The 25,655-nt window shown below is 49.4% G+C and overlaps 2 protein-coding genes across 3 annotated transcripts in view; one reads left to right on the forward strand and one right to left on the reverse strand.

Annotated features, from left to right (window-relative positions):
• Positions 1 to 660: 660 nt before the first annotated feature.
• NCDN (neurochondrin) lies at positions 661 to 12,021 on the reverse strand. Of its 2 annotated transcripts, none has more exons than XM_066638472.1 (7): positions 11,943 to 12,021; positions 8,643 to 8,776; positions 7,212 to 8,189; positions 6,067 to 6,296; positions 4,865 to 5,089; positions 4,263 to 4,339; positions 661 to 3,805 (listed from the first exon to the last, which is right to left on the reverse strand). In XM_066638472.1, exons 2-7 carry the CDS (start codon positions 8,760 to 8,762, stop codon positions 3,369 to 3,371), a joined length of 2,067 nt encoding a protein of 688 aa, XP_066494569.1. In that variant the 5' UTR covers positions 8,763 to 8,776; positions 11,943 to 12,021; the 3' UTR covers positions 661 to 3,368. The 2 variants fall into 2 exon arrangements, with proteins under 2 accessions (XP_066494569.1, XP_066494568.1); XM_066638471.1 differs by having other exon boundaries at positions 4,263 to 4,405.
• Positions 12,022 to 12,300: 279 nt separating this feature from the next.
• Positions 12,301 to 25,655, forward strand: part of KIAA0319L (KIAA0319 like) — a 59,948-nt gene continuing 46,593 nt past the window's right edge. Inside the window, exons 1-2 of the mRNA XM_066638419.1 lie at positions 12,301 to 12,596; positions 19,264 to 19,430. Of these exons, the coding sequence (XP_066494516.1) occupies positions 19,289 to 19,430 (142 nt within the window). The 5' untranslated portion in view covers positions 12,301 to 12,596; positions 19,264 to 19,288. The remainder of the gene's footprint in view (positions 12,597 to 19,263; positions 19,431 to 25,655) is intronic.

Raw genomic sequence — 25,655 nt, forward strand, 5'->3', positions numbered from 1 at the left:
TCAAGCAATAAGGCTCTAAGCCTTGTGTGCTTCCCAAAGTCTTTGCAACAAGTAAGGTTTGCATATCTGGCTTTGTTTTCACTTGTTGCATTGATTTTGTGTCACTATTTCCGTTAGTCCTGGAGAAAAATAAGAAAGGTGGATGGGGATGTTTCAGCGGTCAGCTGGCTGGGCCTGCAGCAGCCCTTGCCCAGTGCCCAACCCACCCAACCTCTGACACCAGCCTGGCCTGCAGCCCTTCAAGGCACTTCTGTGTAATCCCCTAGCAGGCCCTCAGTTAACAAGCCCCAGTCTATTTCCCTCCAGCTCTTTTCTGCTTCTGGGGTCCACAAGGTAGCTGACGTTCCATGAAAAATAAAATCACCCAAAAAGTCAATATAAACCATGTTTTAAAAAGACACAATAAGGAAACGAACGATTCAAACAATAAGACACTAAGAACTAAGAGGGGGAAAACTGAATAATCTGAGGGCCTTAATGGAAGCCCCTGTCCGGGCAAGCTCTTTGCCAGGCAGTGAAAAACTCACAGTGCAGGAGTCATCAGGCAGCTCTGCAGAAACTCACACCAATGACAACAGAAGGGGCTGCTGGCCAAGAGCTGGTCCCAAAACCTAATCCTCAGCCATTTTGTTGGTTAATATTTTTATTTAATTCCATAAACATTCACTTATAAATTATCATTCACAGCCATAAAATATAAATACTGGAAAGGTACTGTTACACTTAAATATAGCATTTCAAATTCATAGAGTCGGAATACAAATACACATCCAAAGTCGTAACACAGAAAAACTTCAGAGAAGCGTCAGTGCCTAAGTTGTACCTTCTCATAAATTGAATCAAAAGGAGACTCGTCCTTATCAAAAAGGCTCTGCCTACTTCTTTCCAAGTTCAATGCGTTCTGCCAATCTAGACATTTTGGCTGTCAACCATATTGGAGTTAACCACCCCTTTGGTTTAGGCAAAGCTGGTTTTCACCAATACTTAACAACTTACTAGCAGCTTCATCACTGGCAATAAATTCCAAGTAAGGTTCCACACAACCTTTTAAAAAAATCAACATGGCTCAGTAGTATCACAATTAAACACAAAAGGATTGGGGCACCCAAGTATAAGACTGAGAGGTGGACAGTCTTTCCCCAGGGCCCTTGGCTTCTGGACAATGCCAGCAAAATGTGTGCAAAAATCTGCCTTCTCACATGTATGTCTCCAACAGTGATCGTCGGTATTCTTAAAAATACCACAGTGGGAGAGGCTCCGATATCACCAACAGCATTAAAAAGAACCAGGATAAATTAATGCAGCACCTGGTGACCAGGTAAGTGCTGTCTGGTTTTATGTATTACAGCAATACCTTGACTTTCGTCGCTTTGCTGTGTCAGCCATTTTCCATTATAGCCACATTTCAAATTTCATCCACCTGCTTTCCTCTTTTCATCCAACTTTCCACAACCGTCAGCATTATGTTTATTTTTCTTTTCTTTCAGCTTATTTGGGTTTTGCACTCATTCACATGTGTTCTATTGTTATTTCTGCTTCTCACAGGCCAAGATAAATTGGCAAGCTCAATAAAGCTCTGCTTGGACATTTCTCCATTTCTTACTTTCATCCCTAACCAGATGAAAGTGCAAAGGATTGCTGAGTATCAGGGATTGTACTTCTATGCTAGGACTCAAAAGCCCAGCTGGCGGCTTTGTGCCATGCCCACTGGCAGAACCACACACTCTGCCCTGATGCATTCACCTGCTGGCCCCTTGCAGCTCAGACGGTTCTCAAGGTCTTGGCTGTAACAAAAACGGGTTCGCAACCAGGGGCAGAACAAGCAGCTCCGGGCCCTCAGGGGGCAATGTGGAATGCCAATCTGTGATTTAATCTGCCAATAGGTGATTTAATCAATGGAGGTTCCAGGTTCACAGCAACAGGAAGGGCTGCTGCCTTCGTGTCTGTCTTGGGAGCTTTCGAAAGGGCACTTAGCTGGCCCCTGTGGGAACTGGAAACAGGAAACAGAATGCTGGACCAGACAGGCCTTTGGTCTACAGAGTGGGTAAAGAGCCCAAGCTACAAAACAAGATTTCCCTGGTGAGAATCTCACCTCTCCCCCTGTGAGCTTGAAGGGTGGCCTTAGGCGAGCCACACCTCTCAGCTCTGCAGATGTAAAGTGGGACTCCTATTGGGGTGGCTGGAATCCTAACATCAAGATAACGCATGCAAAGCACTCTGCACATGAAAAAGCACTATGCGAATACTAAAGTACTACTACTGCCCAGCAAGGTGCTTAGCTTTTCTCTCCCTCAAGACAAGGCACGTTGGCATGCCTGTCATGCGTTGCCTCTATTAAACAACAAATGCTGCAAGGAGGAGTGCGTGGGGGGGGGTGCATGGGAAAACCCCAGTGGGTTATTCATGTGGCAAATAAGACTCTCCACTCTCCGTCGCAACCAGGCAGTTGCTGCAACCTGAAGCACTTCGCCTGCCCGGACCAGAGATGCTCAGAGTGCATCAAGTCGAGGCCAGAACACCATGCATGGATCCAACCCCCAAAGCAGGAACACGAGATTGACTGGTGGCACCCAGGAGGCCAGCTGCTGAATGCCACAGAGAGGCCAATGCAAGTAAGCCAAGCAAAGCATGCATTTGCAGTCCAGAGGGTGGAGGCGACTGCCTCTCCCTTGAACTGCAGCAGATTCAAAAAGGAGATCTGTTCATGTCCCAGTAAAGTAACTTTGACTGTCTTGTGCCAGGAGAAAGGAGCCTTCCTCTGTGTTCTGGAGGAAATGAGCTCCAGCATGCCAGAGGCAACCCCTGATGACATGGGCTGAAATCTGCCCTTTGTGCTCTGCACCAGAGTGGGCAGGGCAAGGCCAAACCAGGAGTCTCATTAAGGACAGCAAAGGGATGCCTGGGGCACAACCATCTTTCCACAAAGCAGCTCTACCCAGGCAAACATTCCTGCCCTTCCCCACCAGGATATTACCCAAGTTCCTTGCAGATTTATTCATCCCTCCCCCAGAGCCATGCGCGATATGCAGGTTCTGCAGCTTCCCTCACAGTGCAAACTGCAGCACAAACGTGCATGCGCGTACAGGCTGTGACCGGTCCCTTCCTATTGGGCAGGACTATGACTTCACGCCACTCCACGGAGCAACGCCACGGAGAGCTAGGCATCACAGAGAGCTAGGCAAAAAGGCTGCAATCGAGATCATACTCTGTTTCGTAAGACTCTGTATAGCCAAAGTGCAAAGTGCAGCCACCTGGGAAGAGAAAGGCTTGACATATCTCATAGACTACCAATCACAGAGCATCTGACTGACAGGTGCATGAAGTGGGATGAAAAAAAGGCGGCTTGGAGGAGTGCACCCCACGCAAGCTCACTGCTCGCAGAGGCACTGCTCCAGGGCGGCCATGCCGTACAGGCTGGCCAACTCCAGGCCCCGGTGTTGCTGGATTACTTCCAAGCACGGCTGACTTGCCCGGGCCAGCTCCACCAGGATACCCTGGAAAGCAGGGATCAGCTCCAGGTCCACCGACTTGGGCGCCACACAGCCCAGCATCACCAGCAGCTCCTGGAGCCAGCCGGAGCGCAGGACATCCTGAGGCAGCCACAAGAACAGCGGCACGCAGCATGCAAAGGCCTGCATGCCCAGGAACCAGAGTTCGCGGATGGCCGGCCAGACTGCCTCATAGGCGGGGGAGATGCTCAGGGCCACACCCCCGCCCACAGGATCCGTCTGGGCCACATAGCCTCCAGCCAGGAAGTGGATGGCGGCAGCAAAGAAGGCTTCAGCTTGCGGGGTGCCCTGGAGACCTGAAAGCAAGAGATGGGAGTTATGTCTGGTGGACATGAGGCTACAGTACCTGCCTTTCTCATGTCTCACCTCCCACTATCACCTTGGGCCGAAACTCTACATCCTTTAGATCGGGTGCATAAACATTAAACCGCTAGCGGTGAGAGACAGGCTGGTATCCAAGTCTCAGGCAAGGGGAGGCCCCAGCTCCTTCTCGATCCTCTTCCTAGATCAGCTTTTCTGTGCCTCAGCCAGGCTGGGGAGTGGGAAGTCCACCACCCTGCATTCTTTACCAGAAACCCTTATCTTTCATATGGTTCATTTGGCACCTTTTACATACGTACGTAAATTAGGGCTGGATCTGTAATTTGGGATATGCATTTGCACCATCCTTATGACTGGGTTATAGGTTACTTCCTTAGCTACCTTTTAAATATTTAATATAAACTACGTGAAACCCACAAAACAGTTTCTTGCCTGGATAAGCGAACAGCTTCCTGGCCATCATGAGGCCCAGGGTGGTCACATTGGCAGTCAGGGCCAGATGTTTTGTGCTGCCACAGAGAGAAGGAAGGGACTTCAGCAGGATGTCCATCAAAGCTGCAAAGCAATCTTCGCGGCTACAGAGGGGAAAGAACGACGTTGCTCTATGACCAAAGTCTCCTTAGTGTAATGACATTTGTGCCTCACTCATCTTCCACGCTTACTATGGCGCACATGGGATTTTTCAAGTTTCATTCACACAATAGCAAGAGGAGGGAGGGAAGAGTGCACAGGCACCAGAGCAGGAGACAGTGACCTGACTCAATCACCCACCAAGTGGAGATTGGGACCCAGATTTCCAGAGTTTAAGGCATTTTCACACACTGCATTTAAAGCCAGTGTGTGCGTCATCTGGCAACTGATGTGTGTATGAACTAGTCGGCAGCAATCTGACACCACCACCTCCTCCATGTGTAATCAGCAGAAAGATATGTTCATTTGTACCACAAATGAGAATGAGACCCAAACCCATTTTTTGTGGGGCATCTAAATCTTGAAAAGTGCCTACCCACTTGCATTCCTTCTGTACCCCTTACCTGATTAAATCAGGAGCTGTCACAACCAAGTTCAGGAAAATTTCACATGCTGTCTTCAGACTGGTTTCGGCAACCTCCAACATAGACGGAGTAGCAGAATCTGACGCAAACACCTCCCACTGGTGCAAGTAGTATTGGCACAAGAGAACTGGCGCTCCCTCTGAAATGAGGATCTGGCGGGGTCGATCCTCTGTAGTCAAATGGCTTAAGCCAGGCAACAGAAACCTGGAAGAGCAGCAGAGGTGTTAGCGATTCTCAACATTTTTCTTCTCATAGCACACTGACCTCTAGGATCTTCTCTATGCAGTGGTTCTCAAACTGTGGGTCTGGCACCCACCAGTGGGTCATAACCTAATTTTTGGTGGTCTGCGAAACTGACAGGGCATATTAGGCTATGTGCCTCAAAGGCTAAACAGGCTGCTACTTGGGGAGCAGGAGCACTGCCACCCAATCATCATCATAGCCACATCCCTTGGCATTTATAAATCAGGTAGTAGCCTCTGAGGCCTCTAAAAACTTTTGAGAACCACTGCTTTATACCTTTGCCTCTTGTGATGTCCCTTCCAGGAGACTCTGCCAGGTTCTGCAAGGCAACAGCCTGTAGTAATGACTTATCTGTCCCTTGTCCTCTGCCAGCGGAGGATGAGGAACAAATTCATTCCTGCAGTTGCTCTAGAAACAGAGCGGCAGAACCTGGGGTAGTTTTTCCAGCTGTTTTCAACCACCGTGCTCCAAACTCCGGCAAGCACACATGAAGACCTTTCACAGCACACTGGTTGAAAACTGTGGTGTTAGAAGGCAACAGAAAGCTTGGTGGTTCTCTGAGAGCGAACCACCACACAGTAAGAGGGCCCTGGGGAACTGTAGTAGCCAGTCTTTCCAAAAGGCACTACAGCGTCTTGCTGAAACCCCCCCCCCCAGAGAATCATTCCCCCTTGGTGGTGGTGCTGCTGCTGCTTCCACACTAGCCCCTTAGACAGGCCTGGTTGCTTCTTACATCAGCAGGAAGTCTGAGAAACAATGGGCTTGCCTATGACACTGAAGAACAAATGTGAACCAAGTTCTTTCCTGGCACTTGCACGTATTTCTCCTGCTGGGATGAGTTTACTTTCGGGCTAGACCATCCCAATCCAAACACTGGAAACCAGATAGCAGGTAGCAAAATCCCAGAATGCCTGCAATCCACCCACAATGCAACATACCTGAGTGCATCGCCACGCCAAAGAGGCTTCTGCCCAGCCTGCTCCACCTCGTGCTGCAAACCGCTCTTGCCTTTCCGCTCCTTCTCAAACAGCACCTTGGCATAATGGACAAGGAAGGGGAGGAGGTCACAGATTTCCTGCTTGAGGGAAGACGTCTCTTCGGCCAGCCAAGACCCAAGGACTCTGATGGAAGCAAAGATGAATGGGTCCTCCATCTTCTCCCGCCCCACCTGCAAAGCAATCATTGTAAGAGGCACATTGAACCAGAGAAAGGGAAAGAAACCTCACTATTCAACAAGCAGGGAGAATGTTGTACCCTGCCCTAAAATCCCTGGAGTGTTAAAAACAGGGAGGAGTTCACGTACCAGCCTCTGCAGGACACTTTGGCTTTAAAAGCAGACGCTTCCACAACTCTGCCAACACAGGAAATCGGGAAAACAGCAGACACTTTCCACTTTCCCCGCTTCCTGGAAGGATTTCTCAGGCCTCGACAAGCCCCCAGCTCAGCTCTTCCCGTCAGAAACCTTAAGTAAACCCCAGTCGCAGCAGCGGCTGGGTGGAAGAGGCTACTCCTTGCCCCGGTCAGAAATTCAGCATGTCCCTGTTCCTTTCAGCGCAGGCATTCCGGCACCAGCCCAAACCTTCTGGCGTCTGAGGCAGCAGCCAAGTCCCACCACCCCAAATGCCTGATGGTGCACCAGCTGTGGCCCCCTCTGCTCCTCCCCAACTTGCAACCCACCATCCTCCAATTCCACTCCTTAGGAAGGCGAGAACAAGGTGGCCAGTCAGCAGCCCCTACAGCAAACACCTCCTGCCAGCCTCACAGACAGGCTGACCCCAAGGCTCTGGGATGGAAACGGAAACCACATCCCCCAACAAGGGGATTTTATTAAGGACCTGGGAGTGTCTAATCTGGGTCGGTGTAAAAACAGGCCAGAAGGGTGAGGCCATTTGTAGCTACCCCCCTGCCCTGCACCCTGGCTGGCTTCCCCAAGTAATGCCCTCCTCAACACCTCAGACACTGATGGCAGATGACGTCTGCCAACCTCATCCTGCTGACAACCTTGGGCCAGCACGCAGGCGGCTCACGGATTCAGACTCAGGTAGCCATGCTGGACTGGCATAGTCTGGAAGCCCCATTTTACCTGTCTCAGGTAGTGAATGACAGCTCCAAAGGCCTCCTCCAGAATCCCCACCAGCTGCACTTTCTGCGCTTCCCGCAGCAGGGAGCTCTCTTCCCGTGTGCACTCCACGATGGCCAGCTCCATCAGGACGTAGCAGGCAGCCACCAACTCCTGCTTCTTGTCCACCTCTGTCAGGTCCAGCTCCTCCAGGGAGAGGCGGACCTCCACGCAGGCCAGGTTGGCCAGCAGGGCAAAAAACTTGCTGCCAGAACTCCCTGCAGGGATCCACTTGGATCCGCAAGCTTGCGACAGGCAGGCGGCCAGTTTCAAGGCCGGGTCTCTCTGGGACACGCTCAGCTTGCTGGTCAGGATGCTGGAAAGGCCTCGGTAGAGGGGTTGGAGGCACTCGGCACCCGCAGAGAGACGGGGAGGCACAAAGCGTGGCAGGACTTCACACAGCTGGAACTTGGTCAAATCTTCTGCCTTCTGGAACTCGGCGCTGAGGATGTTCAGGACGCGCACGAGGTCAGAGGTGGCTCTCTGCCAGCACTTCGTCTCTGCCACTGTCAAGAGACCCACAAGCAGCTGCAGGGCCTGATCGCTGCCGTAGCTTTGGTTCACGTAGGCCTGGCACAGCGCAGAGAGACCTCCCCTGTTCACCAACTCCCTGGGGCCCTGGGGAGTGGCCAAGATCGCACCGAGGCACTGGTAAGCATCATCAATCATGGCACTGTAAGAAGAATCTTCTGGGGTGGGAGTGGAAACCACATCCCCCAACATGGGGATTTTATTAAGGACCTGGGAGTGTCTCGCTAGATCTGGGTCGGTGCAAAAACAGGCCAGCAGGGTGAGGCCAAGTGCTTGGAATGTATTCTGTGGGCAACCTTCAGGGGGCTCTTTGGAAGCCAGCAGCCGGTTTGGGAATGTGAAGCCAACGGCATCAAAGATCCTCCGGCGGGTGTTGGCATCTATTTCTCCAGCCTTTGCTGCTTTGGTGATCTGCAAAATAGTCAGAAGTATACAAATTCCCTGTATGGCTACTCTGCTTGCTAGCCCACGCAAGCCATCTCCTCCCCATTGACGCAACTCAGGACCAAAAGGGGCATTCTCCCCTCCCCCTTAATCTTTGGATTCCTCAAGCAGGCCACAGGCCAGTAAGCTTTGTTCTCTGCCTGTTTCATTGCTCTGCACGCCTATAGCTGGGTGACTTGATCAACCACCTTTCTTTAGTTCCATCAGACAATGTTCAAGCACTGTTGATCTGGAGCACTTTGAATGCTTAACAAGTGCCATATAAATAGAAAATGCTTGTAGCCATAGTAATTATTTCTATTTCACTACTGGAAAACTGAGGTAACCAGTGTCCCACCTGCCTGGATTCAAAAGCATTTCCTTTGTTGTCATATTGACTTCCAGGATGTCTCCCCCAGCAACGCCAGGCCAAATTCTTACCAGAAGCAGAGCGGCAAACTGCTCACTGTCACTGCCTGCATCTCTCAGCACACCCAGGCACCTCTCCAGTGCAGGATTCTTGTTGCTCTCACCATCATCAGAAGCAACTCTTGCAGCCATGGTGCTAATTCTGTCTGTAAGGAAAGACCCCGGTGATTATTGCACAGTGGGACAGGTGCAAGGCCAACAGTCCTAATGGCTCTGGAAAAACCAAGCTCGCACACTTATCTTTTTGCCACTGTTGTAATGTGCAGTTAAGGGAGACCAATGTTGGAAGTGGCAGAGCTATTCTCCGGGTGCCTGGAAACAAGATATTGGCTCACAATAACTTCAAGTATTTTTCACCCTTGTACCAGACTGGCATTTAGAATTCTTATGCAGTGTCTGGAACAGTGATTTTCAACCACAGTGTTGCGGTACATTAGTGTGCAGTGAGAGTTTGGGGGAGGGCCATTATTTATTTATATCCCAACTATCCTATGGGAAAGCTAATGCACAAAGCTGCTTTATTAGTAAGGCACTGGGGGATGTGACACCCCGGCCAGCAGGGCAGTGTGCCTTGTCAAAGAACTGATGGTGCGCCTTAATCATCTTAGTTCCTTCTCAGTGTGCCATGAGATGAATAAGGATGGAAAACTAGAATCCATTTGGAAAAGCCAACCTCTGAAAATCTATTTCCTGCCTGAGGTGGAAGCATTCAATGTACAATCAGGGAGTGCCTGGGGCCCCCAGCAACTTGGTGCTGGCATTGGACAACAGCAATACAGTTATTATTATTTTATTATTATTAACAGTATTTATATACCGCTTTTCAACTAGAAGATCACAAAGCGGTTTACAGAGAAAAATCAAATAACTAAATGGCTCCCTGTCCCAAAAGGGCTCACAATCTAAAAAGATGCAAATGAATACCAGCAGACTGCCACTAGAACAGACAGTGCTGGGGTGAGGTGGGCCAGTTACTCTCCCCCTGCTAAAAAAAGGAGCACCCACTTGAAAAAGTTCCTCTTACCCAATTAGCAGGTAAGCAGTTAAGAGTCCAAGTTGTGAACCAGGATGTCTTCAGTTTACATCTCATCTCTTACATGGTCCTTAGGCAAGACAGAGTCTCACAGCTCCTCATCAGCATTATTACTAACCTATACACCAGAGGTGGGCAAATTCCGGCCTGGGGACCATTTGCAGTTCTTGGGGTCCCCCAATGTGACCTGCAGGGAGCCTCCAGTCTCCAATGTGCCTCTGGCCCACTGGAGACTGTTGGAACCCCAGCTGGCCTGCGACTGCCAACACAAGCTGCGGGCCAAGTTAGAACAAGGCCTTTTATAGTCTCCATGTGTTTTCTGCTTTTCAACCCCCTCCCATTGCCTCTGAACAACATATGTCTCCATGTGTGTCTGCCTTAGTCTGTATGTTTTCACTGTATAAGAGGTATGTGGCAAACAGTTCATAGTTCTCAAGTGGTTCAACATGCCTGTATTATAGTTCTCTTGTGTACTATAAGCTCAGTAAAATTCATTCATTCATCTAAGTTCTGCCTCTAATGTACATTCATTTACATGCGGGGGTTTCATTCCCCAAAACCCTGCTGATAAAAAATATTCACATGTAGCTTAACTGGAAATGACATTTCTCCGGTAGTGACAGAAATCCCCTGTAAAAACATACCTATAATGTTTCTCGATAAGAAATAAGTGTGTGCAGAGGGGGGAGCTTCCCTTACCTCATGCAGCAAGCTGGCAAGCAGTCTTCAGACATGCCAGAAGCTATTTTCAGATTGTGTTGCCCCCCTGCCACTCCATTCACCCTCCATTGCAGAAGCCACCCCATGAAAGGAGTTGCCCAACACCTTGCAGCATGGCCACCCTGGTTCCTGCAGGTGTCTGTCTGTCTGTCTGTCTGTCTGTCTCTCTCTCTCTCTCTCTCTCTCACACACACACACACACACACACACACACACACACACAGAGGAGGCTGTGCTTTCCTAAAGCCCCGCAGTCCCCAAAGTTGGTGGTTTCTGCATAACAAGACTCCCTGGAGTGTAAATACATTATAAATTAAGGGGTGGATGCACACACACATGCCCACAGATGCACACACACATGCACACAGAGCAGGGACTTGTGGTGGGTGGGGAGGTAGAGCCTCCACACAGAATTCCTTTGAAAAGCGCCACCACCATGAGGTCCTAGAGCAGCAGTGACGTGTAGTGGGTGGGGAGGTAGGTGAGCAGGTTGAGAGTACTTGGGTGGCGGTGGCTCTTTCTGAAGGACTCCTGTGGGGAGGCTTTGCCTCACCTGCCTCCCCACCCACAGCCTGTCCCTGCATACACACCCCAAAAACAAGGCTGCTCCTGAATCTGGAGGTAGATCACCACTAGTCACCATCTCCACCACGGCCCTGTTAACAGAAAAGGCCAGCTTGGCATCCCCCCATTTCCTATTACTGCAACACACTGGAACCAAGACAGCTTCAAAGGCCAGCGGGGTGCCCTGCAGCAACACGCTCCTCCCTGCCTCCACCGGCCCCCCCTTCCATCCATCCCTAGTCTGCAACCAGCCCATCCTGCGCTGGGTCACTTGTCTCCCCCCTCCCCCACTCCAGCCCACCAGCACTCTCTCCTCCCCCGCACTGCAGCCCCCCACCCTCCTCCTCCGCACTTCCACCACTGCAACCCCCTCCTCCCCAACGCTCCAGCCCCCCACCTCAGCTGTCACCCTCCTCTGCCCCTCCCCCACTGCAGCCTCCATCTTCTCTTCCACACGTCACCTCCCCCCACTGCAGCCTCCACCTCTTCTCCTCCTCCCCTGCAGCCCCCCACCTCCTTCCCCCTCCTCCCCTGCAGCCCCCCACCTCCTCCCCTGCAGCCCCCCACCTCCTCCCCTCTTCCACACGTCCCCCCTGTCCCAATGCAGACCCACCTCTTCCCCTCCCCCCACTCCAGCCCCCCCCAGGAGCAGCGGGGAAGGCTGGTGCCCCGACACCCCCTGCAGTGCTCCGCCTCGGCGCAGAGCGCTGCGCAGGCTGGCGAGGACCTGCAGTGTGGGGTGGGGGAGCCCGGCGCGAGCTGGGGGGGGGGGGCCGAAAGGGCGGGGCGGGGGCTCCCAGGTGCGCAGAAACATTTGCAGGCTCCAAGGGGAGCCCCAAACCAGGCAGCCTAGTGCGGGCTGCACATGCGCAGTAAGCCCCCGGGTGGCAGTTGGAGGGAAGCGCTGCAGCGGGGAGGCCCCCTGGAACCGAGGGGGCGCCGCGCCCCCCGCAGGGCTCCCAAGCCCTCCCCCAGCGCGCCTCCGCCCGCTCTACCTGCGAGGAGCCCGCGGCGGTGCTGCCAGGCGCGGTCTGAGGGAGCGCTGCAAAGACCGCGTCGTCTTCTCTGCTCGCCTCGCCCCGCCCCCTTCCCCGCCCACACCACCCCTCGGCCAATCGCCGCGCCGCTTGCTGCGCCGCCCCACTAATGGCGCGTCGAGTTGTTGAGGCGTCCCCGAAGCCGCGGCCGCCATGCCGGGTGAGGGCACCGCGGCGCCGCGGGTGGGGAGGGAGGCGTTTCCCGGCGCTGCCGTGGCAACGGTGAGCGGGCTCTGCGCTTCCCGCTTCCGGCGGCCCGGGCTCTGATTGGGCGGGAGGGAGGAGGCGTGGCGCCGTTCCGGCGGGGGGAGGGCGGGTCCGAGGCAGAGCGGGCAGAGCGCTGCTGGAGCTCGGACCGTCCGTCGTCCTTGCGCTGAGTTCGCCTCACTGCCGTGGCGGCGGGAGAAGTGCTCGCGGCCTACCTGGTTGCCATGGTGACGGAGAAGCATGCCGCGGTCCTGAGGGGAGCGAGGACGAGGTGACGCCTCCTCCGCCTGGCCGTGACTCCGCCCCACGTCCGTGGGGTGGCACCTGACCCCTGCCCGGCTGTCGGCCGAGAGGACGTGCTCGCCGCCCCCTCCCTGGCGGTGCCTCGCCCGCCATGCGCCCCTGGTAAGGCGGGGGCGGGGCCCATGATCCCTGGCTTGGGGGGCTCTGGCTGGCAGCCTTTGCAGTGACAGGCTGGGGGCGCAGGTGGGGGAGTGGCGCTCACAGGGCGAGCAGCAGCAGCAACCGCCCAGGAAGCCCCCTGGGGCGGCCCCCCCCCCCCGCTCCAACACAAGCTGCTTGACTGACCAGAACTGCTTTAGAGTCAGAGCAGACAAAAGAAAACATCTCTGTGGTTAACCTGTGGAACCCCTTGCCACAGGATGTGGGAATGGCGCCTGGCCTGGATGCCCCCACAAGGGGGTTGGGCGGACTCATGGAGCAAAAGTCTGTCACAGGTTACAAGCCATGATGGGTGCATACACATACCCTTGCCACTGGATGCAGTGACGGCATCTGGCCTGGATGCCTTTCAGGGGGTGGGGCAGGGCAGACTGATGGAGGAAAAGTCCATCACAGGTTACAAGCTATGATGGGTACATGCAAGAGAGAGCATGTATCTCTCAATACATTTCTGAATGCCAGGTGTAAAGTAGGGCACCAGGGTGCAGGTCTCTTGTTGTCGTGTGTGCTCACTGAGGCATCAGGTGGGCCACTATGAGATGCAGGAAGCTGGACTAGGTGGACCTTTGACCTGATCCAGCATGGTTGATCTTATGTTATGTTCCTATCACAGCCCGCTTGAATCTGACCAGTAGCTGCTCTCCAGGGGGCAGGGGGGATCTTTCCCCAGCTGTTGCAGCGCAAAAACAGGGTTCTAAACCCTGTTCCAGGGTTTAGAACCTTGGTGCCTGAGGAAGAGTGCTAAAAGCAGAAGCACTCTGAGGGTTTGAAAGTTAGACCTCAAGCAGCAAGGAATAAAAGCAATGAGAGACAACAGGCATTCAGAGGGTTGATGCAATGAGAGCTAAGCCGGAAGTAGGACGGTATGAGATTGTGAGAGAAGTCCGCCCTCCTGGCTAGCTTCCTCAGACTTTTCTCAAAACACATGATGACACTAAGGAAAATTACTGAAGGTTGCTGAAATCTGCACTGCTAAGAAACCTGCTTGCTCTGGCTTGACCACAATACACATTCCTAGATATGCACTTTTTCATAACATCCTCTGTTTACAGGCTCTGGGCGAAAACTCAGCAACTGGCCCACTCTGGCGTGCCTGAGTGGGGGGGCAGCAGATTTGCCTGCCTACCTACCGGTTGCCATGTTACCAAGGCTAAGCCCAGCGCCTGTGCATTTTCTTACACCCAGCCCTTTAACAAGGGGAGCATTGGGGTTCAGCAACATAGCAATTACTTTGCAGGTAGAAAGTTCCACCTTCAGTTCCTGGCAGCGTCCCCAGGGAGGGCAGAGGAGTAGCTCTTGCCCCAAACCCTGGAGGCCTGTGGAGTTGTATGGGCCACGGGTCTGATTCTGTGAAAGGTAGCTTCCTGAAAACAAGAGATTGACTGTGCTATGCATGTTTACTCTGAAGTAAAGCCTTACTGCATTAAGCCATTTCTGCCCAATGTTGCATATACGCATCAGGGATCAAATATGTACACCTGTGGTCTGGGCAGAAAATGGGTTAAATGGCGCTTACTACATATGTATGGTTTCACACTGAGGCTCGACCTTATGCATGTATGTCAGAAGCTTCTGTCTTTAGTATCTGGACTTGTTGACAACAAGTCTCTCTTTCAGGCATGAAATGTTGTTTGGTTAGGCTTTTATAGATCGCTTATTGGGTAATGTTTGACTCACTTAAGAATTGCTGTTCAGCATGTCCATACTCCACACTTCAGCAGACCCTAAACTCACCACAGATACTCAAGCGTAAGTCAATCCCACAGATAAGTCAAGGGCAGGTTTTGAACCAAAAATCATGAACTTTTCTATGACCCTTGGATAAGTCGAGTGTAAAACTTAGGGGTGTGCAAAATTCTTTGAAAATGACTTACCAGAAATTGTTATGAGGCAGGAACAAAAGCTAAAAACAGGAAAAGGAAGTGCAGCACTATTTCTCACAAAGCCGACAATTCCCATAAGCGCCCCCATTTCTCTTCCTGTCTGGAAAAGAAGCTGAAATGGGTACCTTTCTTTTGCTTACGTTCTGTTGCTGCCTCAGAACAATTACTGGTAAGTAAAACTGCTTCTTTTACCCTTGCCCCTGCGTCTCAGACCAGTCCTACCCCACCTCACCAAGCAGCTGCTCCTAGAAGCTTCATTCACCATATTGACTTGTGTATAAATCGACCCATGGTTTCAGGGCCAATTTTAATTTTTGGCTTATACATGAGCATATACAGTACTCTATCCTTGACCATATGATATGAAACACATTAAAGCACAAAGAAGGTACTTTCTCTTCCCCCCCCAAACTGATTTAATTTAAAATGTTTAGATTCAAAAGGCACCTTGCCACACACATACATATTTAATAAAGCATTTGTTTCTGAAGGCGTCCGGATACAAACTCACAGTTCATATCCTTATTTATTTAAAGCATTTGCACCCCACCCTTAAATCAAAAAGTCTATAAGCAAATAATGCTTCCCTTCCCGCCCATCCCCAAACCCCTTTTTTCTGTAATTATTTCCCAATGACTGATGTAAACCTCTGAGACAGCCTTGTGAAATTGTTTGAAATGTCCCTAACTAGGTACAAGGATAAATGGAAGGAAGGCACTTGGTCAGTGCCAAGGAGCACATTGTGAGTAGGAAGCTTAGGCTTAATTTGCTTGTTTTGGGAGCAGCTGATCTACATATGTGCACAGCCAAGTGGAGGGCAGGCCACAGGTGCTAGGAGCAGTGTGTAACCTTAGCTATTCAAGAGGGAAAAAGAACTTTGTGTGGAGAAGAGGAAGGGGGGTTATAACTTTCTTCCTGGGTTTGTGGGTCCTTGGCACATCACATTTCTACTTTTTCTTATCTGCCATGAGAACCAAATGTTTTCCTTGGCTGGCTACTTTTACCCCTGTGATGCAAATAAGCCTGTTTCTTGCACTTCAGTAACAAAAGCTTGCAAACAGGGCAGGTACAGTGGGTATGTTGCCTGAGTTCGTGTACTCTTTTTATTGTAACTTGAATATGCTGTTTCACAACTGAAACCAAATAGCTTTTCAAAGTTCTGGGTAAACAGGCTTCCACATACATAGCTGGCAGAACTGAACTTTGTTCCCTTCCTGTGGCCTCGAGCTGTTCTAGGGAAGTCTTGTGCATCAGAAGACATCATGTGGTGTTTATGAACAGACTTGCATGTTCAGAGCAAAACATACAGAAAGAGGCTGTGCCTGGGATGATCACAAGGCCCTATAAGACACAGTCCACTGGGTGGCTGCCATGCCATGGTAGCCAACTCCCAGTGCACAGCAGAAGCCCTCTCCCCATCCTCTGCAGTAAGGCAGGAGTTTCTGAGGGACAGCTTCTGTTTCTATGTGGCTATTGTGAAAGTCAATGCTTGAGTTAAAGGGGCCTGGTGGTGACCCCTGGACTCTTCATAAGTGAGACCAGTACCCCTATCTAATGTTTTTGGGAAGGATGCAGAGGGAGGGGGGAAATTTAGAGGAGGTTCATGTTTATAGATTCTGTTAAGAGCCCCCTTTTCCCCATAACTGGAAAAGTGACAAGAGTCTGGGCACTGCACTATTTTCAGCATGGCCAGTCTCTCCTGCAGTCTGGGAACCAGCCCAGAATTTGTTTTGTATGATGATGTATGGGGACCCTGAATCATATGGAGACATCCTCACTCTGCCTTCTCGAGGACAGTGATAAACCTTGAGTTAACCCCAGTTGATAGTCAAGTCACTGAATTTGTCCAAGAAGCAGGAGAAGCCTGCTAATTCCAGACACCAGTCAAGTCACTGAATTTGTCTAAGAAGCAGGAGAAGCCTGCTAATTCCAGACACCAAAGGCTTGAAAGCTACAGGGAGCTTATGCAAATTGATTCTTGCTGACCTGAACTAGTTCCAATAGCACCTGGGACTAGTGAGGTCAGTACTGGTGGCAAATTCTATATGCCTGACACCCTCAGATTCTTCAGACTTCTTTGTGTCTCTGTCACTTACATGTTGCATTCTGTAATATCTGTTTAGTGCTAATTCTGTTAACCAGCAGTGTGGGAAGGTGCCATCTAGATGCTGCCTGCAGTGTCCAGTGTTTAGATGATGGATAGCAAGACCTTGCTTTGGGAAGTGGCTAAAAATTCAAGTTGTGTCAAGAGGTGCCAGTTCCACTGAAGTTTGCTTGGCACTTCTGGTGTCAACGGAACCCCGTCATTGGGGTGAATGGCAGTGTTGGAAAAATATTTGCACCATAAACAGCCCAGGAAGGAGGACAAGGGAGAATGATTGATCAGCCCTCTCCTGCCACCCAAATGGACCGTTGTTTGTTTCCTGACATTCACATCTCTTTTTATTTTTTTCCCTCCATAGCAGGGGTGGCCAAACCACGGCTTGAATGCCATATGCACCTCTTTGTTATATAATGTGTGGCTCTTGGAAATACCTTGGCTGAGCTCCTTGGTGCATCACAATTAATGTAAAAGGAAATCTAAGATGCACAGAGCCTCCAGAGCAGTGGTTCTCACATTTAGCACTGGGACCCACTTTTTTAGAATGAGAATCTGTCAGGACCCACCGGAAGTGGCATCATTGAGCAGGAGAATTTTAGCAATCCTAGGCTGCAATCCTACCCACACTTACCCAGGAGTCAGTACCATTTACTATCATTGTTAAAAGAATATACATAGTAGCTTGTTAAAAGTGTAGTTCTGTAACATTTCCCCAAATGTAGTCACACATCATGGCAGCATCAAGTCTAATATATTAAAAATAAAATGTTGAAATGGATGGGGACCCACCTGAAATTGGCTCGCAACCCACCTGGTGGGTCCTGACCCGCAGTTTGAGAAACACTGCTCTAAAGACTAATGAGTAGGTTAAAATCCATGGCATATAGAAACTTAATGATCTGAGGCTTGTGTGACCTTTATTCTTGCTAGGCCTCTCGGGGCCCTTCTGAGAAAAAGCAAAGCAATATAGTTACAGTAGGAGAGTAATTCTAAAGCTCTCTTAGCAGAGAGTCTGAACTAAGCAACATGTTGTGTTAAATGTATCTTTGGCCCTTGACATGCATTTTACTTTTGTTTATTAAATAGCAGCTGAGAGAGGGAGGAAGGAGCTTTAACCCTTTACCCTGCCATGATCCCAGTCCAGATCAGGTCTTCCAGCGGTTGCAAATTAGTAAAGAAAGGTTAAGTAAGTTGGGGGCAGTAACTGATTTAGCATAATATGTCATTTGGCCCCTAGTTCTACTCAAATTCAGTGACTTAGAGCCCAATCCTATCCAGTTTTTCAAGGCCAGTGCTGCTGTACCAATGGGGTGTGCACTACATCCTGCACTGGGGGGGCAGTCACAGAGGCCTCCTCAAGGTATGGGCACATTTGTTCCCTTACCTTGGAGCTGCATTGCTGCTGCACCAGCGCTGGAAAATTGAATAGGATTGGGCCCTTAGTTGCAGTCCTGTTCACATTTTCTTGGATGCCAGCACCATTCATCATTGAACCATTGACTTACTCTTGCATAGTAATACATGCTGAAAGTCTGACTGAAGTCAGTAGAATATGCAAGACTGCAGTCATATCCATGTTTGCTTGGAGTAAAGCCAATGCAGCTTTGTGGGACTTACTTGGGAGTAAACACGCATAGATTTATGCATGTTGGGAAGCAAGTACCTCATAATGTTCAGCGGAATTTCTTTTCAAGTGAGCTTGCACAGAACAGCAGCATTGGATGTTATGCTCTCTCTTGGAACATCTGTGTTCCCTCCTGGGACAGCTGGAAAACGCACAGCTTGTGTGACCAATAATGCCACAATATGCATCTTCCATAATGGGCGTAATGGGTGTGTTTGATTATCTTGCAGTCCAAGAAGCTTCTCATAGGGTTTCATCTTGGCTGTTCAGCTCCTGTTTATCTTTTGCCTTCTGGCTGATGCCAAGCAGTGCAAATAAGCAAGCAGTGATGCTGAGTTCCACCTGTTTAGCAGATGGGCTGGACTTATTGGAACCTGGCCTATCCAGTGGAATTGGGCTTGCTGGCTGGCTGCTGTACAGGCTTTCAGACAGAACATCCAGAACGTGCAAGTGTTAAAACTGTAGTGGATCAGCACTGTTTTCTCCAACTGCAGCTGACAGTGCTGTCAGTATTTTCTGATGCTGCCATTGCCACATGTGGGCTTTGTTTTATACTGTTCGGATGCGTGACAGCTTCTGGCCACCAGCAGACGCACACCCTGTTAAGTTTGTGTGGAGGAATGAGAAGTGTACACTTCCACAAGCAAATGCCTCGTGGTTGAGATTGGCTAGTATTAAAACTTCCAAAATAGAAGGTCCTTCTTTGAATCAAGCTATTCAAGGGTATCAAGGGTATTTGCCCCCATTGGCCCCCCGGGTATACCGCTGAAGCTACCAATATGCCAGGAGCTCCAGATATTATTGGAGGAGCCATGAGGTGACCTCAAAGAGTGACGTAGAAAGCAAATCTTGGGACTTAATATTAAGCAGCTGATTTCTCTGATCTCTATGTCTTATTTAATGTTCCCACACTGAGGCTTGTATGTGTTTTGCAGGAGGTATTCTTAGTTGTGCAGTGCCACTCCTTCCTTCATGTTTCCTGTCTCTCCTGTGTGTTTACAGAGTTATCTGCCTGCCCACAAAGGCCATGGAGAAGAACTTGGGAAACCCTTTCAGCATCGGCTCTCTGAACATCTTGGGAGACCTCCTTGGTAAAGCTGCCAAGTGGCTGGGTCATCTTCACTTGCTCTATATGTGTGCCTGCCTCAATGCCTTCTGCTCCTACACAGGTGAACATTTACAAGTCTCTTTCCTAAGCTGTTCTTTAAAAGCAATAGCTGTATGTGTGGGTTAACCCTGTATGTTAACCCTAAGGGGGAGTTGCAGGGCCGGGGACGCCGCACACGGTGCCTCCTGCCCTCGGACCCCCTCTGGCCACGGCTAGACACGGGGTGAGCTCTGGCCGCGGCTAGGGGGAGTTGCAGGGCCAGGGACGCTGCACACAGCGCCTACGTCATTCTGAGGGTTGGGGGTGCTGTGTGCATTGTTCCCAGCCCTCAGAATTTTCCTCCGGCTGTGACCAGAGCAGAGCTCCGGTCGTGGTTGGAGTGAGCAGGAGTGGGGCAGCCCCAGAGCTCCCCCAGATCACGGGGACTGCCCCAAATGGCTCTGGAGGCTGGATCCGGCCCACGGGCCGTATCTTTGACACCCCTGGTTTAAGTCATGTAACTATTACAATCATATAACAAACTTGACTTGTCTCAGTTATGGTAATTCCCTCCCCCTCTTCATGAATTTCATTTTTTAGAAAGGTTTTCTAGTGGGCAAACTTGTAACAAAGTTGGTGGTTGTCGGTGGTGGTTGTCATTTTTTTTTTTAAGCAGTGGGATCATTTATACCATGGTTGTTGCATTTGAATTCAGTACATTAGTAGTGAAATTTCCACACACCCTCCAGCTCCCAGCTGCCATTGTCTTCATAATTACCCAGTGCTATCTGTAAAGTTTGGTGAGTGAGAAATTTGATTAAACTGATGTGCAGTAAGTGAGTCGTTAATCTCCAGCTTGGCACAAACACAGGCAGTTGATTTAAAATCCTGGATTTGTGGGGGGAGGGGCTGGGTTATAGAGCAGCAGTCATGATATATTTGTCAGAATTTTTCTGCTGGCTTAGTTTGTTTCCCTGGAATTACTTTCCTGGGCTTACCAGAATGATGTTTCAAAAATTGCTGGCTTTTTTTTTTGTTCTCTTTAACCATAGTTAGAACATTTCCAGGCACACACAAGTATGAGCATCTCCAAACACAAGTACGAGCTGCAATGAAGGAATGCACAGTGCTGCAGCTAGTCACGCTGAAGGCCAGGGCAAAGTTAAACATGATGCCCCCTCCATATCGTACCCGGAAATGATGTCACTTGCAGGTGTGATGTCACATCCATGATTTTTCTAATTGAAAACTTTTCTAATTGAAAACTTAAAAATCTGCCACCCCCCACCCCCAACCTCCCTCCTGTTTGCCCTCCAACAGGCACGAGTGGTGATTGGAGTCTCTGGTTGCTCACTCCTCTTGCTCTGCCACCTCCTCCCATCCTGTCCCCCCCCCCACTTGCTCCCCAAACCCCTGGAGCAAGGGGGGCAAGCAGCTAAAGACTATAATCCCTGCTGTGCTGCCCCTCTTGCAAAGAGTGCAGTTTTTTCTGGCACTTTTTGCAAGATCTTGGAGGAGCGCAGTTTTGCTGGCGTGCAGCCAGACCGTTACCCCTCAGGCACCCTACAGCCCAGTGCATTTGCTACCCCTGCACCCCCTCTAGCTGCGACACTGGGAGTACATGCCATATACAGTAGTTTTGCTTCAGAAATCTAACAGCTGTACTTAAAGTTTATGTACTTGCTCTGCAAATGTATTTTGCTCTACCCCCACCCTAAATGGTGAGGCACTCTGGATTGACACCGTTTGATTCTCCTTAATGCTCCCCCCCCCCCCCGCCCAAATAAATATTCACATTCTAAAGAAACAGAATTCTTACTCCCTGGTGACAGCTTCGTACTCACTCCTGCTACAGAGACAAGTGGGTATTGTTCAGATCTCTCATTCCCACAGTTTTGAAGGCCCTCATTGTTTCTCAACAATAATGTATTTGAAATTGCTTTCATTAGTCATCTTATTTCGTTTTGCTACCTTGTCAAAGTTACAATTGTGCAGTGGCATTTTGTGGAGAAGAATTCATGAGTGTAACTTCACAGGTTAATTATTCTCATTATAGAAGTGTGAAAGATACTCAGATCTTGCAGAAAACATGTGAGCATAAGCATGCCCATGAAATTCTGATTTCTAATTCCAATAGGTTAACAAAGAAAATCCATTTTTAAAGAAACTGGTGAATTGACTGTTTCAGCTCTTTTCTAAAACTTTTCTAAAACTGCAAAAGTAACTGTGAATATCAAAGCTATTGAAACATCTTTTTATACCAGTCAGTGTGGTAGGAGCTCTTGAAGATTAAGTGAGCTGCTATGTAAGTATCACCACTGTTAGCAAACACATAACTAGTTCCAGATCCTCACTTAAAATCAAATATCCCAAGGAAGCCACTTTAAACTCCCAAGTTATTTGGACTGTCCAAATCATCAGTGTCCTTGACTGTTTTCAAGATGCCTGTCTGCTCTCAAATGATTTATGCTTTGGCATTTCCAGAAAATAGGCAAAAGATCTGCTATTCGCAAGCAGCATTTCCAACAGTAGTTCTCGGGGCAGTTACACAGGAAGTAATTGAACACCACAAATACTGAATCTAAATACTGTAAAACTTTCTTTAAGAGTTACAGAGGTCAAGTTTCTTGCCACATTTTTCTGAATCCACAGCCACAATAACTGGATCAGTTTCCGTCACCAAAATTTTATAATGACCATCATGATCTTTTAACTCATCCTGAAAAATGAAACATTCGATTCTTATAGCGGCAAAACATCATTTTTCAAAAAAGCTGCAAGAGATAAACTGCTCATCACTTCAGCTTTGTGTTCTGCCTGCTAAGGAAATCCAATAGGTGGTAAAATGGGACAGGGTTAAGAGATATCGAACTCTCTTCTTGCACAGCTGCTTCCTCTCTGACAGTATGTAATCCATTCAGACATGATGAACATTCAGTTTAAAGCAGGAGTTCCCAACCTTTAGGAGCCTGTGAACTACTGAAACCAAAACTGGAGTTGTCACGGACCACATGCAACCCACTACCCCCACCTCCCTGCACACAAAAAACGCAGTTAAATTTGGTAATCCATGGGGTAGCGCTTGGTGAGACGGTGGAAGTATCGGCTACAGGTGGTCCATTCTCTTCCCTCTCTGGTGGTCCATGGGGGAGCATCTCCTGAGTGAGTGCTCCCCCACGGACTACCGGAGAGGATGGAGAACAGACTGCCCATAGCTGCAGCCGACACTTCAGTGTCCATTCCCCACTGCAGCAGTCCATTCCCCAGCCTCTCTGGGGGAGAAAGAGGGGAGTGCTTGCTCAGTGGGCACTGGAAGTGATCAAAAGCTGTTTTCCTCCCAAGGTTTCATGGAACACTTCTCATGGTTCTGTGGGCCACCGGTGGTCCATAGACCATGAGTTGAGAACTACTGGTTTAAATGGAATTTCTCGGTTATATTGGATTTTTGCTTGTCACAGTTTTGCTGTTCAGCAGCAAATACCTAGTTCTGAGCCAGCCTAATTAGTGTTGCCTCTCTTCTTGCAGTACCCCCTTGGTAGCTGGTCTGGGCTTCTGTGTCCATAACTGCTTTTATGGGCAGCTGTTTCATTACTGACACTTACGTTGGGAATACAAACATTAGCCAGAGACCCATATGTCCATGTTTTAATTTTCTGTAATGAGTATAACATGCACGCAACTCAGTTAGGAACTGAGTGAGCTACAATCTGTGGCAGCGGCATAAGTTTCTGATAAAAATGCGTGTAGCCATTTCCTTAGTACTAATAGTATATCAGTCATATCAGTATTATTATAATATCAGTCATTTTTAATGCTATAAGGTATTTCCTGTTATTTCCTTTCTACTGGGTGCAACTCTTAGCAATTGAGGTAGAGAGATTTGAACAGGGACACCCCAGCTATATACTGCAGCTCATTTTCTTCAGTCTGTGGCCAGTTTGTTTCATGGCCTATGTGATGCAGCAGTTATCTGAGTGCTCTGCCTTGCACCAAGATCCTGATTTCCTGCATCACTGCAGACAGATCTTTTACTTTACAATGATGTTTTCCTCTGACAGTTGCTATCTCCAGATGTGAGTAAGGTACTGGGAAGATGTTGTAACCTAAACTTGGAAATAATAAGGTATGAGTAGTACATTGACTATGGGTTTGTTTTATCTAGCTCCTTCCAGTACAGGTGCAATCTTTTTATACATGGATTTTTTATTTGTGGATTTATCTCAATGCAAATGGGGGGGGGGATTCAGAGTTGCACACAGCTTTCGCTCCTTTGCCCCATGCTGGTGTCTCACTCTGTTTCAAGGCAGCCCAAAACACTGAAAAGGGCTGCACCTCACACAGGCATTGAAACAGCCCCTGAAGCCATGGAAAATGCTCCATAAGTTTGGGCACCTTGAGAAGGAACGGTAGTAACAGAGGGGGATTGCTTTAAAAAACCCACAGAGTGTTTTTCTCCAGCTTGTTTTGTTTGCCTTTCTCAGAGCTGAAAATGAGAAGGAAAACCAGGCACCCTCTCTACAGAATTCCCCCCTCCTTCAGACTGAGATGGTGCAGGCTCTCTGTGCTCCAGCCTACACAAGCAAAACAGCCTACACAAGCAAGTCTTCCAAGCAATCTGAAGCATTAGATTTAGGCTACAGTCCTATCTTCACTTTCCTGGGAGTAAGCCCTATTGACTACAATGGGACTTAGTTCTAAATAGACATGCATAAGACTGGGCTCTTAAAAGCATCCCAGGTATGAAACAAGCAGGGACAGAGCAACAGGGGAGGGCTGAGTACGGGAGCGGGGACGTGGTGAGGGGAGAGGCGATTGAGAACCACTGCCTTAGCTTTCTTCCATCCCCAAGTGTCAGGTTGTAGCACTATTTGCTTAACTGTACGCAGTTTGCATAACTCTATGCAATTTGTGAAAAATCACGTCATTTCTAATTCTGATTTGGCAATATGCAGATTTTCCCAATCGCGGAGGTTCAGGGAACTAAACCCCCGCACATAAAAAGGTTCCACCTATACTATTTTTTTCTTTTCTCATCATAACCAGTGTTCCTTCTAAGCTGTCCAACTCTCAACTGAGCTCCACACACCAGAAGTCGGTGATGACATAATGATACCAAGGCTGAGTGTTGGGACAGTGCAATAGTGCCACTGAGCAGCCATGGAAGGGTTCTGCATAGTGGCGCCAATTTTTAGGGGGGACCCTAATCTGTCTGTCTCCTGTTGAGAGCTATTTTTAAATAAGTTTTTGTATGTTATTTTAGCTGTCATGCACAGCACAAAAGGGTTTAAAGTTCACGTTGTTGTCCATCTGGTTCAGAGAAGTGCAGCGCAATCCTATCTTGTGCTGGAAAAGGCAGGCCAGGAGGCATGCGCCTGTATCCAGTGCAAAATTTGAGCCAGAAGTGTCTCAGCCGGAGGGAAGGGGAATCTCTTCCCCCTACCCCCGGGTAAGCCACCACGGCCCCAATGGGTCTCCTCAGACTTGTGCCACCTCAAGAGGTGGCATAAGTCAGAGGAGAATGGAGCAGAGCAACTCTGTGGTGCTCAGGAAATGGGGTTGGGATCCAGCATAACAGCCAGCCCCAGCCCCTCCTCCCGCTCTCCAGCTGCCCACCCCGGGACCACCCTCCACCTGCCCTTCCCCTGCCCAGGAACGCCTCCTTCCCGCCCTCCCCAGACCTCTGCGTTGACCGAGTTTGGCTGACAGAACCCTCTGTCCCCAAGTTGGCGCAGAGGCTAGATACAACTTCCATGGGCTGGGCATGTCGCTGCTGACTTCCGAGGAAGCACAAACATACTTTACGACATGTCTGCAACCCTCCTGGGGACGAAAGTCAGGATTGCGCCCTAAGCTGGTGAAGGGTGCTCTTGCCTGCTTTTTAACAGGTGCAAGTCAGCTGAGTTGCATGACACCTATATTGAAATGACTATATTGGTGTTTTTCCAAGACCAGTTTGAGTCCAAGTGCCAGCAGCTTTAATGCATATAATGCACCTGAGTTCTCTGAGATCAGGATATCTCAGGCAGTACCTCCATCTCTGTGTATCTCCCCACAGTTCAAGATCCACTGATGAAGCCCAGCTTCAGATTCCAGCTCCTGCAAAGGCCAAACTGGATGAAATTTCTCAGTTCCCACCCCATAGCCTTGGAATCTTCGTTCATGAGCTGTATGTTTGGTACGCTCTCACTCTTGGCATTCCAAACAATACTTGACTTAGTTTGAAAACTAGCCTGACCATGTGTGTTTCTTTTCAGTTTGGGCACGGATAGTTGGTCTGTGATTTTTACTTTTTCATTGTTTTGTGTGT

This window comes from Tiliqua scincoides, chromosome 10, assembly GCF_035046505.1.
Source record: "Tiliqua scincoides isolate rTilSci1 chromosome 10, rTilSci1.hap2, whole genome shotgun sequence".
Taxonomy (NCBI): Eukaryota; Metazoa; Chordata; class Lepidosauria; order Squamata; family Scincidae; genus Tiliqua; species Tiliqua scincoides.

Bases quoted from the DNA above. Each gene is read 5' to 3' on its own strand.
- NCDN (XM_066638471.1), bottom strand. From the start codon at position 8,762: ATGGCTGCAAGAGTTGCTTCTGATGATGGTGAGAGCAACAAGAATCCT. The intron at 8,190-8,642 runs GTAAGAATTTGG...ACTATTTTGCAG, and splicing joins AGTTTGCCGCTCTGCTTCTG to ATCACCAAAGCAGCAAAGGC. The intron at 3,806-4,262 runs GCAAGAAACTGT...TCTTGCTTTCAG, and splicing joins GAAGCTGTTCGCTTATCCAG to GTCTCCAGGGCACCCCGCAA.